At 37.7% G+C, this 15,243-nt stretch overlaps 1 protein-coding gene across 2 annotated transcripts in view; it reads left to right on the top strand.

Moving 5' to 3' along the window:
* The window catches only part of NKAIN3 (sodium/potassium transporting ATPase interacting 3), a gene marked incomplete at its 5' end in the record, with an annotated part of 339,113 nt that overhangs the window by 240,088 nt on the left and 83,782 nt on the right, over positions 1-15,243 (top strand). For both annotated transcript variants that reach the window (XM_083864367.1, XM_083864368.1), the window contains one exon: positions 13,213-13,410. In XM_083864367.1, coding sequence (XP_083720493.1) covers positions 13,213-13,410 — 198 coding nt within the window. The remainder of the gene's footprint in view (positions 1-13,212; positions 13,411-15,243) is intronic.

The following is a 15,243-nucleotide window of genomic DNA, read 5'->3' on the forward strand; positions in this document are numbered from 1 at the left end:
TCAGAGATGTTTCCTCTGTTTTGCTTTACTAGCAGGGCTCCAAAGAATTTATTTGACAGATTCCTATATAAAGTTTGCTGGCTTTTATGGCTCTTATTTCAGAGAAAACAAATTGTTTGCTTTCTGAGGAATAAGGTGTTTTGTAGAAAGCCTGTTCAGAGAAAAACTTTGAGACATATGGTCTTTTAATTACTGGGTTTTAGTACTTTTACTTTGGAAGTGCATTTTCAGCTGAAAAACTGCTTCATTTTGAATGCATTTAAAATTCAACAGAACAATGTGAATATTCAGGGATTTTTTTGGGGTAGGGTGTTTTTCCAGTTGGATATTTTACTTTTTCATGTTCAGGTTGTAAGTCTTTACTGTATAATATTCACTTTTCTTGTCAGAAAGGAAAAAAATATCATAAATAACAACTATAGTTTTAAAAAGGATTGCCAAGTTCAGATCTCTGCCTGTGTTTACCTTGTTTTCCATCTTGCAAAGCTAAGTACTCTCTCGCTGTGCAAAGACCTGCCTGGTTACAGTGTATGAATGATTTAATGTTTGCATGAGTAGTTGTATTTTTTAAAAAAAGGACATATCAAGTTGGCAAAATCTATTTTGATGCCAAAATAGAAGTTCAGTGGAGAGCAGTGAAGGTGTATCTATTTTCTAGGTGTGCATGTTGATGTGATTCTATAGCTATGCTCTCATCTCAAACCCCTTTGGTTTAGTGGTGCTTCCCTGTCCACAGTCATGTTTAGAGGGATCCAGTCCAAAGCTGTCTGAAGTCCTGATGCTCAGCATTACCAGTGGCTGATTGAACATATCACTACTATGCAATTTACATTTAAAACCAAGCTGTGGGTGCTAAGACTTGCAGTGCTTTAGAAGTGAAGACATGAGCTTTACCTAGAAGTACCAAGAGGGGCTAGCATTTGGCAAGATTTTTCCCGTCGTGTTTCCTGATCCCCACCCTTGTTAGACAATATCCAAATGCAGGACACTGAGGCAGCATTCCTGGGCAGGGCTGATTTCTGTGCTTCCCCACAGAAACCTTCACTGAGCTGGCAGTGCTTTGATGCCCACAGCCATGCAGCTGTGCCCAGCCAGCAGGCAATCAAAGCTGACCCATCCCCTCTCATCCACACAGCCCTCAGCAGAGCTTTTAGAAGCAAAACTCTTGCACAGTCTGTTGCTCTGAGAAGAGGTAATTAGTGAAGGAGAAGCAGTGGGGAAGTCTGCAAGGGCCAGGGAGCAATTAAAGGCCAGAAACTTTCTCCCATCCTTCTTAATATTTCCACATCTTTAAATTTCCCTGCTTTCTCCTATGTACCATCTCCCCAAGACAAGTTTAGACCTGAATTTGTCTCTCTCTTTGCTATTTAGCACTGTCATGGAGCTTAGTTGCTCCAGGCAGCAGCTAAACAGCACAGAGCTGTTCCAGCTGCCCTGGTTGTATCCCCTTCCAGCTCCTGCCCCCAGCCCGCTCACTGCTGGGGCAGGTGAGGAGCAGAAAACAACTTGCTCTGCTTAGCAATAACAAAAACATTCTTGTGTAATCAACACTGTTTTCAGCAGAAATCCAAAGCTAAGCCCCATGCCAGCTACTCTGAAGAAAATTAACTTTGTCCGATTCAAAACCAGCACAAGCACAGAGACATCAGCTGGCTACATGTGAGGAATAAACTAAATGTAAACAACATTTGCTCTCTCCATATTCCTTGCCCAGAGACTGGAAGGGAAATTCATCTTTAAAGACATATTCTTAAACCAGCAAGAGTTACACCTGAAATTCTAAAATCCACTACAGTTACCTGTGGATGGTTTTCACAGACTTAACTAGAGTTTTGTAGCAAAATATGCCACATTTGTTCAAGAAAACCTTCCTCTATGCCTCAGTGTGCTACACAACCCTGTATAAGACATACTATGCTGAAAAGAAATTCTGTATTATCCCTAAGAAATACACAATTTGGCCTGTAAAAATGTGCCTACATGTTCATACCTTTCTTGTCCTTTTCCTCTCATATATTTCTTACTGCTTTTCTTACTGGCCCTAATCCAGCAAATATATGTAGTTCCCTTATGTCAATGGGATGCTTGTTGAAATTAAATAATGCACACGCATGCTTGTCAAATCAACTCTAGCTTTGTAGGCTTCTCAGGCTTTCAGTTGTCTCCTGGAGTCACACTGACATCCTTTATCACTGCTCCTAAAACCAGTTTTAAAAATAGAAACACTTACAAAAAGAAAATTCCAGTGATACTAGTAATTACTATTATATAAAGTTGAATGATTTCCAAAATGTATTGGAATTTGTAGATACTCATCAGCTTGCAGAAAAAATGCCTGATATTGATAGTATTTTGATTCTTTTTTTCCTTAGGCAAACTGAAAATTCTTTATATATATATATATATATATATATATATATATGTTTGAGGAGAGTCTTTATATAGTAGTCTTGATTTTGTATTCAGTAAATACATAAATTGATGTTATAACTACTTGTTTTTTTACCATTGTGTCCTGCTGTCATTCACAACTCTTATCAGTCCATCTAAAAATCATTCATCTTTCTTCTCTTTGTCTATTTGTCAATATAATTTCAAATTAGAGAGTGAAATAAAACAATAATTGTAAATATTAGTATGCTCTTATATCTTTGTTGTGGTCTCATTTTGTTCTTATTTATTAGAGGAGAATATATTAAAAATTGCCTGATGAAGGATTTCATACAAGTCTGTGACGTGAGGATGTGAATGGATCATTAGGCCTCCCTGCGACTTTATGGATCTCTTAAAGTCACCAGGTTTATATAATATCTGTTAAAGGACCTTTCAGTAATCCACCTGGACTTGTTATTAACAGAGACTTTTATAGTTGCCTCTTGAATTAAAAATATATTTCAAGGGATCATAGTCAACTGCATTAATTAAAGTAGTTTCTGTGAGAAATTTCTTCAAAATTAAAAAAAAAAAAAAAAATTAGGCTTAGCATCTCACTGATTTTCTTTGGCATAGCAAACTTGAAATTGTCCAAAAGTTACTGGACACAGTCAAGTGCTTTTGTTTAATCTTGTCAAAAGACTTTGAGAAATTTGATTATTGTGATTATAGACTTACCGATAGAGAGGTGATGTCAGAGAAAAAAGGATCCTTGTTTCTGAAATAGTCCTCTGAAAACCTGAAAATTCCTGTGAGAATAAATAAAAACTCTCTTTTGTGTGAAAGTCTGTGAGAGTTATTAAGGTTTGGAGGTGGATTAGGCTGCAAATTAAATTAATCTGATTAAGATCAGGGTACAATGCACTGCTGTAGGAAATTGGTAATGCTGCCTTCTTTGACCGCAGTTGGCATTTGTTCATGGGAATGCACTGTTGAGTCATTAATTTGTACAGCTAAATATGAATATATAAATATATGCTACCATGTATACATAAATAAAATAGACTCAATACATATATTTATATATTTACATAAATGCATAAAATGTTTCAAGGAATGTAAAATATGGACTAATGCCTGTAGTAAATGTAAAAAGAATAATTAATTTTGTTAACTGAGTTCTGCTGCAGCAGATTCTCTTTTCCATAGTCATACATACTTCACTTCTGCTGGGGAAGGAAGGATTTCATATTTTATCATCTGACTTTAAAGTCTCTTTAGGGACTGTCTTTGCTGTTTAAAAAAAAATGCTATCAAATTCTTTTTGGAGACTGCCATTGCTTCAGCAGAATTCAAATGAAGCCTATGATTATAGGATTGCCCTGCTAAAGCCAAGGTCATTGGCAAACAGCACCACAGAAACTGGGGGACTGGCAAAAATATGATGATCCATTATCACAGAGAAAAAATACAGAAACAGAAGTGCGAGGAAAGGTATTTTTCTGAGACCACGTTTCTTATGCTTCTTTGAAATGAAAGCAAGTAAGAAAACAGATTGCTTGTAGCTCTGTAACTTCTGCTGCTTATTGCTTCTTGTCTCATTTGTATTCTGAGTCTTCAGAAGAGCTTTGGTAGTGTGTGCTCTCACTTCTTGGCAGTTAGTGACAGACAGTCTTATCCAATGAGATGTATAGAGTTCACTTAAAAGATGGAGTGAATTAGAACATCTTTCTCGTTGCCCTCTGCACACACTCTAAGACAAAAAATTGGATCTCCTTACAAATTTCCATGAATCGTGGAGTTTGATTTATATATTAAAATTCCTTATTGCCTCTATTAAGCTATTAGGGTGCACTTGGGTCACTGTCTTTGTTGAAAGAAAACAGTTAATTAAAAAACAGTTGGCTCTTTCCTATACCCTGATGGATCTGTGATTGTCCAAGACGAGACATTCCAAGATGGGGGAATGTGATACCCTGGTAGCTGTGATCTGAACTTGTGATACAGAAGCCTCCCTTCTAGATCCCAGGACCCAGCTTTAAGAAAAACAGAAAAAGTGCAAATTACAGCACAAGCTGGAAGTGCCTAGCAGCAGAGCTCATGAGTTTTGAAGTTTTCCTCTTCAGCTCACTTCCTCATAACACGACAAACTTCTTATTGTAATTTCATGTTCCTGGGAATGAAGACTTTAGCAAAAATGCTGAACATAACCAGACTTGTCATAAAACAAGAGCTGGCAATATCATGAACAACTGCATTGCTTTGAGCAAGCAAAGCAGAGAACACAACAGCAGTTGCTTAAACTGGCCTATTAATCTTTTAAAATGTTCCTGGATGCAGGTAGGAGCTTTCTGGCTGGTCTTAAAACAGAGAGTTATTTTCCTTGTCAGAAATTTTAACATTCAAGTGAGTTTTCAAAAGTGTTTTTAGTGTCATCAGAGTCTGGGATGAACCTTTAAATTTAGCACCCAGGGTCTTATGTATTTATTTCCAGAATAGAATTTATCTCCTTGCATAGCAAGAGATTTATGGTATTCCTATAGTTGAGATGGACAAAGCACAGAGCCCACCAGAAATGAAGGGAAATATTAAAATTACCTGTGCTATCATTACAACATACTCTTAATCATGTCTTTATCCGCATGCTTTGTCTTTGTTCACAACCACTGTGAACAAAATATGGTTATTTGGATAATAACAAAGTTAAATCCTGTTTTGGCTAGAGGCCACATAGCAACTGTTCCTTATATGGGATTATGTGGGCTTTTGGCACAAACTGTGTTCTCTATTTCCATGCATTTCCTAGTGATGTTAGAACTAAAACTCCACACAAGGTTTGTAATATTAGGGTGTCTATGGAACAAGACAAGGTGCTATAAAGAATTAATACTTTTAGTGTGGTCAGGCTAGGCCAGACCTCTCCATTTTAACTGTAGAAATCCAGTTCCCATCAATACTGCAAGAGTCTTCTCCATTTCTTTAAGCAATGTATTTGTTGAATGTTTATATTGTTAACATGGTGAGGTACTCAGGCACATGAGTCTGATCCTGTCTGCTTTAATGAGAAATATTAAGTAAGAAAAATTTATAAGAATAATTTAATAAGAAATATTGTAAATATTATGAGATAGTGAGGGAAAGAGTTTGCAGCAGCTTATTTCTGAGGCATTAAATTTTAATTTTGTGATATTTCAAATGTATGAATGACTCCATAGGGATCTCAGCAATTTTGCTCAAAAACAGCAACAACAACAACAAAGTTAAAATGTTCTTCCTGAGTCTTGAAACTGTTTTACATTATAAACTCCTTTTTCAAATGCTTGTAATTTATAAACCTTTTGGACAGAATTTTTATGACCCACAATTGTAGTGTTTTCCCATTTTCATACACTAAGACGTTTCAAGCCTTTTTTTAGCCTTTCCCATCTCTCTGGCCTGACATGTTTTCCTACATCATTGGTAAAGATGGCTGTATATGGCTTGCCAAAGATGTTTCTAATTCTTCACCATGTTACATTTCAGTCCTGCCTTGCTTCTTCACTTCAGCCAAGATCAGGTATGGCTTGAGTGAGGGACTCACCAATCTGCAGAAACCCTTGGCTTTATACAAACCCTCGTCATATTCCCAGTCTTCAAAACTCAAAGCACTGCTCAGAGTTTGGCATGACTCCAAATCAGTGTTCTTTTATACCTCTGGAACATCAGAGGGAATAGGTGAGAGCAATTTTTAAATTAAGTGCCTGGCTTAATCACATGTCAAGGACTCCACTGGAGCACAACAGCTTTTCTGGGCAGTTGTAACTTCTTTGAGCTCATGTTGAATTTCCTATGACAAGTGGTAAGTAAGACTCGTATTGATTCAATCACTGCGTCTCAGCTGCTCTTTCCTTGTGTGTTGGAGCCTTTTCCTGCCATACTCTGTTACCTCTCTGGGCTGTTTCTCAGACAGAGACTGCCACAAAAGGGAAGTCAACAAGGAAAAGACAGGGAGCTGGGATTTGAGCGTGGATCTGAGTATTGCCAAAGATCAGAGCTCATCTTCAGGCACAATAAGTTTCAAAAATAGCCCCTTGCTGATTCTCATAATTTGTTCTTGCAACTGATACTTATACCGCGTGAAGAAGACAGCAGTTTGCTTTTCTTGTTGACTTCTTGCCTTCTGGCTTCCTAAAGACATTCCACTGCATTCCGCTTTTCTAGTAATTTTGGTAAATCTAATTTTAAAATGGCTCGCTTGGCAAGACAGTATACAGATCCCTGAGCATGTAGCAAATTAAACAATGCAGGGAAGCTATTTTTACAACATAGGTAGATCATCTGCCTAATTTCCAAAAAAAATTCAAAAAGTATTAATGTTCACTTTTAAAAAATAAAATAAAATTTGGCAACACTCTTCATAGCCAAAGGAATAAATGTAGTACAAGAACGAGAAGTACTTGCAAAGCTTAACTCAATTTTTTTTATTTTTATTATTTTTATTATTATTATTATTATTATTTTATTATTTTTGAGGATTGGAGATGTGGAGGGTACCCTGTCAGCAAATGGTGGTTAAAAAGCATTGTAGTGGATATAGACCTGGGAAAAAAATTATGCTTAATATGGAAATCTTCCCCTTTAGTCATGGTCTGATGCCATGATAACAGTCTGTGAAGCTCTGTAATTGGGAACCATGAGCTTCTAATCACACCAAGCAAAAATTACTTTGCCTCTGTACCTCTTTTAACCATTCTCAGCCCATGATGCTGGGGTTAACTCATGGTCTATGTCTGAAGATTTTGGTACTGTGAATTTTCTCTTTTGGTGATAATTAATTTAGGTGTATCACATGATTCCTCTGGTTTAGTGTGCATTGCTAGCACAGAGATGAATTTGCTATGTCTAGTCTGCCATCCAGTTCAGACAGATGAATAGTCCCAATAGAGTCAACATATAAGCTTCAATTTAAGAGTGCTCTTCATGTCATTTATTCACCAGAGTGCTCAGGATGTGGTAAAGATACTGACTGTACTATATCTTGAGCAGCCTGGAATCAACATGGTTTATTGTCCTATCCCATTAGCAGTTGAGTGGGCTTCCAGAATTATTGAGTGGGCTACTTTCAACTTCTAACTCACGGAACAGGCAAAAGCCATCAGTGTAACAGTGAATCAAGAGTCTAAATTTAAAACAAAGAGGGAAAAAATGTAATATTCAAAAATTGTCATCCCAATAAAGACAATGTGAGAGCTAGTTTCCCCATTTAGAAATGGGCCTAAGTCTTCTTCAGTATTGTCTGCCCAGGCCTTCAAAACTATTTGTTCAGCAGTAGTGAGAAGAGATGGAATATAACTGGTCACACAGAGAACCTGTTGTTTCAAGTAAAAGATGGTGGAAAAATAAGTTTATGTTGCCAGTGAGTCTTTGGCTAATAGCTGATGGTCATGTTTCCAAGTACACAATTAGAGTGGATTTTATTAATGCTGGGACACATCATTTGTATCTAGTGAGGATTAAGGTCTCCTTGAGATTAGATACTAAAGAATGTATGTGTCTCTTGTCCCTGCCAACACCCCTGAATCTTAATTACAAACATAATTGGGTATAGGGAATTACAAGGAAATGTACTACTCCTTTTCTAGCATTATGCATATAAACTTTTATTTCCTGTTGAGCAGGTGTTTGATTGAAAATCTTTTCTCCTCACTGCTTAAACAAAATATGTATAGCAAGTCAGAACAGAGCATCCTTGTTACACTTAGGAAGTGGAACGGGAATATTTAAAGCCTCAGCCTAATGTCCATTTATAATAAGCAACATAGTCTGTATCAATAAAATAAAAAGTGTTAGGAAGGGCTAGGTATGACACAAGCGACAATAAAGCCAAGATCTCTAACATTATACTTTGCCAGGCCTTTGTGCTCTTTCACTTGTCTATAAAATTTCAAGTGTTGACTGCTGTTTTCTGAAGGAAAAAAGAGCTTTTCCTCTATCCTGCTCAACACCATGCTGTTTTTGTTATACTTCTCCTAAGAATGTATTTTTAAATACAAGGAATGAAAGAAATATAAAATAACATGTCCTAAAGCAGAAGCATACACTGAAAGAACAAATATCTGTGGTGGTAATGATGTCACAGCATAGTATTTGTTTGTTATGCAAGGCAATCTTCGTGCATTGGGTTTTCTCCCTAGAGTTTCAGTGCCTTCTTTTTGTTTTCTTTAAAACTAGTGATTTTAGGTAGTCTGAATTTCTCATTAACTTTTTGTGTTGTTGTTATACACATAATTTATTTACACAAATAAATGAGAGGAGCATCACCCCTAGTACTACTGTATAGATTTAAAATGAGCCATCTTATGCTATGTTTTGTTAAATTTTATCTAGATTCACCACCTAAAAATTGAAATAAAAAAAAAAATCACAGAGTGCTTTGGACCAGAAGGCACCTTCAAAGATCCTCTAGACCAACCTCCCTGCCATGGGCAGGAACATTTTTCACTAGATCAGGTTGCTCAAAGCCCTGCCCAATAGAAAGCATCCACTTGAAACCAAATGTAGAATTTAAGCAGACTTAATGAAATTAAAGATTATCTCCAAGCACTTAGAAACAGCATTACTCAGACTCACAGGGATTACATCTCACCTTAAAAGAATGTATCTGCCATAGCAATGATTTCCAATAATAATCAAAATTAATCCTTGGGCTGACAGCCAACACAAATCCTGTATAAAGTTTAAAGGCTTAAAAAGCCATAGACAGTTAAGTGGGACTCTACATCAGTAAAGTATGATTATGGGGCTGATCTTATACTCAGGAGCAAACTTCTTACCACAGATTGGAGTATTGCTTTAATGCTGACTAAAGAAGGGAGGAGTAGGAGATAGGATTTCATTTCCCTAAGTCTCACAATTTTCCTGGAGGACCTGTGGCCTGTGTTCTGCCCCTCTCTCTGTTCATGGTGTCTATCTGAGAGGTTATCTCTCGGGGTTTTAATCCGGTTGTTTCCTCACCCGAGATTCCAAGGCTGGCTGGTGGTTCGTGTGGGCACGAAGGGAGTGATTTTCCCTCTGGACCTCTGAAGGATTTAGGGTCTGCTGTCTGACTCTGTGTCTCTGTGTTCTGTGCTGAGCTCGGTGCTTGGTGTTCGGCGCGAGAATGATGAGGAGTCTCAAGGTCTTGGTTTTCTGGTTTCTCGCATTGTTTATTAGTTCTTATCTTACAATTCTCTGTGTCCGGCCAAGATGTTCACAGCAGCCTGGACACGAGGTGACTCCCCTTCCCCTGTGTCCTTCCGTGATGTCCACTGCAGCTCGGACACAAGGCGACTCCCCTGTGTCCGGCCATGGTGTTCTCAGCAGCTCGGACACAAGGCGACTCCCCCCGTGATGGGAGGTCGCTACCTCTTATACAGATAACTACGTACCCATTGTTTACAATTCTGTGCCAATGCCTATCACCTATACCAACAGGGTCATTTCTACTTTGATCCAATCCACTGAAACTATTTTGTGCCCACGTCACTGCAGAAGATGGATGCCAAGGGAGAAGAAGAAGAACCCAGGGCACCGCCCTAAAATCACCATCTTGTCCCTTTGCATCTACATTCTAAAAATCCATAACTACAAAATCTTCTGCACAGTGATAACTACACTACTCTCAGTAACACCTTTGTGACTTGCAATTCTTCTCTCTGTTGGATGTTTTTCTCATGGACCAAAATCAAAGACTGTGTCTTCCTGGGCTCTGTGCCAGGCAAATCCCCCTGCACAGACCCCAGACCCTCTTTCTTGGGTCCCAGGCCTCTCTACCGAGGTCTGTGACTTCCCAGGGCGCCCAGAGGGATGCCCTGGACTCCAACAGTTATCAGCTGAGGAAGTATAGTTTACCCACTGATGTATGGGATTAAAGTCAAGATATATGCTCAGAAGTAAGCAATTTTCCCTCCATGATTGAAATTTCAACTGTTCAGTGAACCCAGTTGGGTTAGTTAGAAGGATGACTTGGTTTCTCTTGTACAGAGCCTGAAATTGGGTCTCTTGCTTTGAAGCAGCAGCATTTTTTTCTTAGAAATAAGCATTTGAATTATCATTTGCTGATGATAAAACATTTTATACATTTTTTTTTAATATGAAAAATTGGAAGATAGTAAATGATCTGTTGAAAAACTTTAGGCATCTGCTTGTACTTTCTGAAAATTCTTAAATCCTTTCATTAAATGTAGAATTGAATATAAGCCACTTGGGCAGTAGCTTTTCCAGCATGCGCAGGGTTTCCAAGCTGTGAATTTACAAATACCAAAACACTCTCAGGAGTTCACTGATATTTAAAACCTGTACATCCCAATGAAGAGTCTTTGACTTTTCTATGGCTCTGAAAATAACTATAAAGATACAGGTTAATTTTTTTAATGCTTGTTGTATTTAACTCACTTTACGGATTAAGAATCTCCAAGTAGTTAGAGAGAAGTGTTTCAGCTACTAAAAAAAAAAAAAAGTAAAAATTGATTTTTCCTGTTGTCAGGCTTTCTTTTATTGATTGGCAGCTTAACATTTATCAGCTCTAACAGCTTATGGCTGCCATTTTGTGAAGTGATATTTCAGAGGTCAAGCTAATGCACCAAGTGGTTTTGTTTGCATTTCTAAAACTGATCCTTGCTGGGCCATCATTATCTGCTTTTACCTGCTTTGAGACCTCAGGATGTATTACACAAAGTGAAAGGTAATTATGAAAATCTCCTCTTACAGGCTTTATCCAGAATTTACGAATAAGAATTTATTTTTTAAAAAGTAGCAAGTGCTGTGGTGACCTTTTGGGGTGTTTTTTTGCTGTTTCCTTCTTACTTGAATCATCAGCAGCCTTGAATCATTAACATGATCATCAAGTAAGCAATTTTTTTTAATCGCTCCAAGAGCCACACAAAGCAGTATTCCAGAAATGCAAGAATTTATTTATATTGATTTTATACTGCTCACATGCCAAAATCTTATTTTTTACATGTGTTGGCAAAATCTGTCCGACTGTTTCCCTATGGAATTTTGTAACTGGATGTGACTAGCCAAGTATGAACACTGTAACAGGCTGTAATTTTAAAAACATAAAGACAAAAATAAAAAGGAAAAATAAACCCTCAAGAGCAAAAAAGCTGTGTCACCATGGACATCACAACTAATTCCCATAGCTGTGATAACAAAGTGTTACCTCACACAATATTTGATACACACTAACCCACCAATCCATATTCCTTCTCAACAAAAAAGGGCTTCTGAAATAGGTTAGATTGAATATGTGTGTGCTGCTTGGCAACTGGCATTTCTTAGAGCTGACAGTTTTTAAAAGCACTTGGTAACACTGTGCAATCTCTGGCATTGTTGTACAAAGGAAGCCCTGGCTGTTTCCTGTGACTCTATATTTATGATTATATTTTCATTAAACTGAGTTGTCTGTCAGCTTCTTACTTCACAAGTTGTTTTCATGTTGCAGCTGAAAATTTTCTGAACCAGTATCAAGGATTGACATGCAAAGTCAAAAGACAAATACCTCAGCAACTCAAAACAATGCATCTGGAAATCTAGCAACTCTGTATTTATGGGATAGAAAAGTTATGGAGAAAAAACCAGCAGATCACAAAGATTTCTTACTGATAATAGGGTATAGTTAGGATGGCAGGATTTAATTCCCTTGTTAATTTTCAGATGTGGCCAGAATAAAGGCAATTATCAAAGGAAAATAAAAATTAACTACTTCTACAACTGGAATCTGGACCGAATTTCCCTTTGATCAGGGTGGAAGTAAATGGCCACAGACAGGACATATGTGTGGAATGCAAAGGGCAAATTGTTGTCATGGCAGTGCCACAAACTGTTGTATATGGAAGCCAGGGGTATTTTATTGGCATATGGCTGACAATTTTGCAGACATTTTTTACTTGGAGTTCAGAATGGGAAACATAAATCTGAATTAATTATTTGAAATAACAATATAACTCAACTCTCATTTATCTCCAGTTAGGTCGGTTAGGGGTTTTTGCATTGAAACGGCATTCATTCAACTTCAGTGTATTTTATTTATGCATGACCTAAAAACACAAATCTTTTGTTAATTCAAATTAATTTTCCTGTTTGTACTTCATGGGTAAGCTCTTAGAGAATCTTTAGTACATTGGTAGATTTGCCACTTCCACCGCTCCAAGTGGAAGTGGTATGGTGTTTACTAAAATGCACAAAGATTATACATCCTGTGTGGAGTACCCAACCAGTACTCATCTGGGTAGGTTTAATATCTGATCAAGAAGATGATTTAAGTGAAGAGAACTTACTGCTTTTATTTTAAACCCAGATCAGTCCACAAATGTAGATTTCTTCACAAAGATGAGAAGTTTGTAATCTGGATGAGGGGCAGAGGGAAGAAAAGAGAGCACAGTGCTTGGCTGGAGACATCTCATTTGAATCCAATTATATAAACTTGATTTAGGTCATGTCCAATATCATGGGATAAAACTGGCTCTGTTATCTGCTAAAAAAAAAAAAAGTATCCTTAAGTGACATTCTAATCAAATAACATCAAAGTTTCTTTTCAGGCTGTAAGTCTAAGGGAACATGTGTTGTTTTGTACAGTACCTGGTATGATGGTTCTTATGCCAGGCAGAAATTCCTGTGCAGAACTACAAAATAATCAATGAATGTTTGCAATTTCCTCTCTCCACTTTAACATTCTACTTTCATGCTAGAATTGCTGGGGTGAGGATTAAGGATAATCACCCCATTGCCCTTATAATAGAAAAGATCTTTCATTTCCCATTCCTTTACCTTAAAAACAGAAAGTCAAATGTGTTCACGCTTTTTCCCTCCTTCTCCTAGGAAACAGATCTGATGACCTTTAACATCTCCATGCACCGCTCTTGGTGGCGGGAACACGGGCCCGGCTGCATACGACGGGTGGTGCGTCCTTCCTCCCCTGGCATCCTAGAGGATTACTCCTACGTCTCTGTGACAGGCTGCATCATTGATTTCCAGTACCTAGAGGTCATTCACAGTGCTATCCAAATACTCCTCTCCGTAAGTTCATGTCTCTTTCCATACTGGGATTCCATCAGTCCTTTCACACACAACCGGCTGCTGTTGCTTGTCCTGGAAAGGGGTGGCTGATGGATTGATGCAGAGATTTTTAATTGTGTTTTGAATTGGAAAATTATATACATGTTATTAAAATGAGCACTGTTCTTTCTGTCTTTATATCTGTTAAAGCTCTGTACAGGCATAGTACCCATTCTAGCCATAGCTGGGATAGGTGGAAATGAACTTGAGTTGGCTCTCATTCATTGAGGTGTAAAGCAAAGCAAATCAGACTTGTCCAAAATTAATTTGTCTAGACCTTTCTGAAGTTCATAATCAACTACACCATTTATTCAGCCCCGATTGTAAATATATTTTACATGATACGTAGCTAAGTTTCTTCACAGGCTCAGCTATGGATTAATCTTTGAAAAAGGTCAGAAAAATATTAGGAATTAAAGTATGTGTTCATTTTAACCGTGTTATTTTTTCTGTCCTTGAGCTCTGCATTATCAGAACACTCTACCTCCATTGTCCACATTTGTTATAACAGCAGTCAAAAAATGCAATTACAAGAAAATGTTATAAAAGTTTACAGTGCAGGAAAGTGCTGGGATTCAATGAGTTGCTTTGGGAGCAGCAGCCCAGTCTTGGGCACAGTTTTTCCTCAGTCTGTTGGCTGCTTTCACTTGTGATTAACAGGTTGTTTGGCATGAGCTGTGTGTGATATCCTAGAAGTGGTAGTTCTTTCTCTTCATAGCTGTGTGTAGTGCATTGCAACTGGCTGACCCTATGTGGATTGCTCACTCCAAATGTCCAAATCAGGACATAAATATTCATGACTCATGGTCCTAACCATGGCCACCAGGGGCTGTTAGATAATGGGAGAAGAGGTGCAGTCTGCAGCCCACATCTGCTTGTCAGGTGAGCTACCTGGTCTGAGCAGCCAGAAGGGATTCATATTTCTGCTCTGTTCAGTATTTCAAGCTGTTTTACTAGCAATCTGGTTTATACTACCACTAGCAAAGTAAACAGCATCTGTGGAACAAATCTCACTGCTTAATTCGAAATAATTTTTAAATTTCAATTTTTACATTTTTTCAGCATAAGGACATTTATCTTTCAAAAGAAAAGAAATCAGTATACATGGTTACATTTGTGATTCCATCCAGCTGTCTGAAAGTTCAAGATAATTCCTCTCCAGTACTAAATGCCTTTTTTAAGATGCCAAGTACTTTTGCCTTGCCTCTACTTTTAGTCAAACTTGGATAAACTTGTACACCTGTAATTAATGAACTTCCACTTTATGATCCAGGTTGGAATTAGTGCACTTTGTTTGAACACCAGTGACATTACCTTGCACCTACACAAGATGTGTGTCTTATCCTGTTTTATCAGCTTCTCAGGCATCAGGGACATCACAAGACCTACACAAGACCATCCTTCAGCCAGGCAGGAAAGATTTTGTGTCAGGATCTTTTCCACTGAAGACAAAGTTACTTCTCTTGTGGTTCAGCGCTGTGTATGCCAACATAAATTGTAACATGTGAAAGTGGGCCTTCCAAAACAATTCTGCACACTCAGGCTTAACTGCAGGCACCTTCCTTGTACTTGTGATATAAATACATATATTTGTGATATACCCTGATACTCAAAGCAGGTTGCTTCTCCCTTGAGTTCATTTGCAGCAGATTTCTCTCTTAATGAAGTGTCATTCACTCTGCATCAGTGAGCCTGTACAAAGGAAAGCAAAAAGTATGTAGTTTAAAAGGAGAAAACCAAAAATATTTCAAACACTTCCTCACTTCCATAACAAAAAAATGTATATATTAAAAT

This window comes from Zosterops lateralis (genome assembly GCF_965231275.1).
Source record: "Zosterops lateralis genome assembly, chromosome: 1".
In the NCBI taxonomy this organism is placed as follows: domain Eukaryota; kingdom Metazoa; phylum Chordata; class Aves; order Passeriformes; family Zosteropidae; genus Zosterops; species Zosterops lateralis.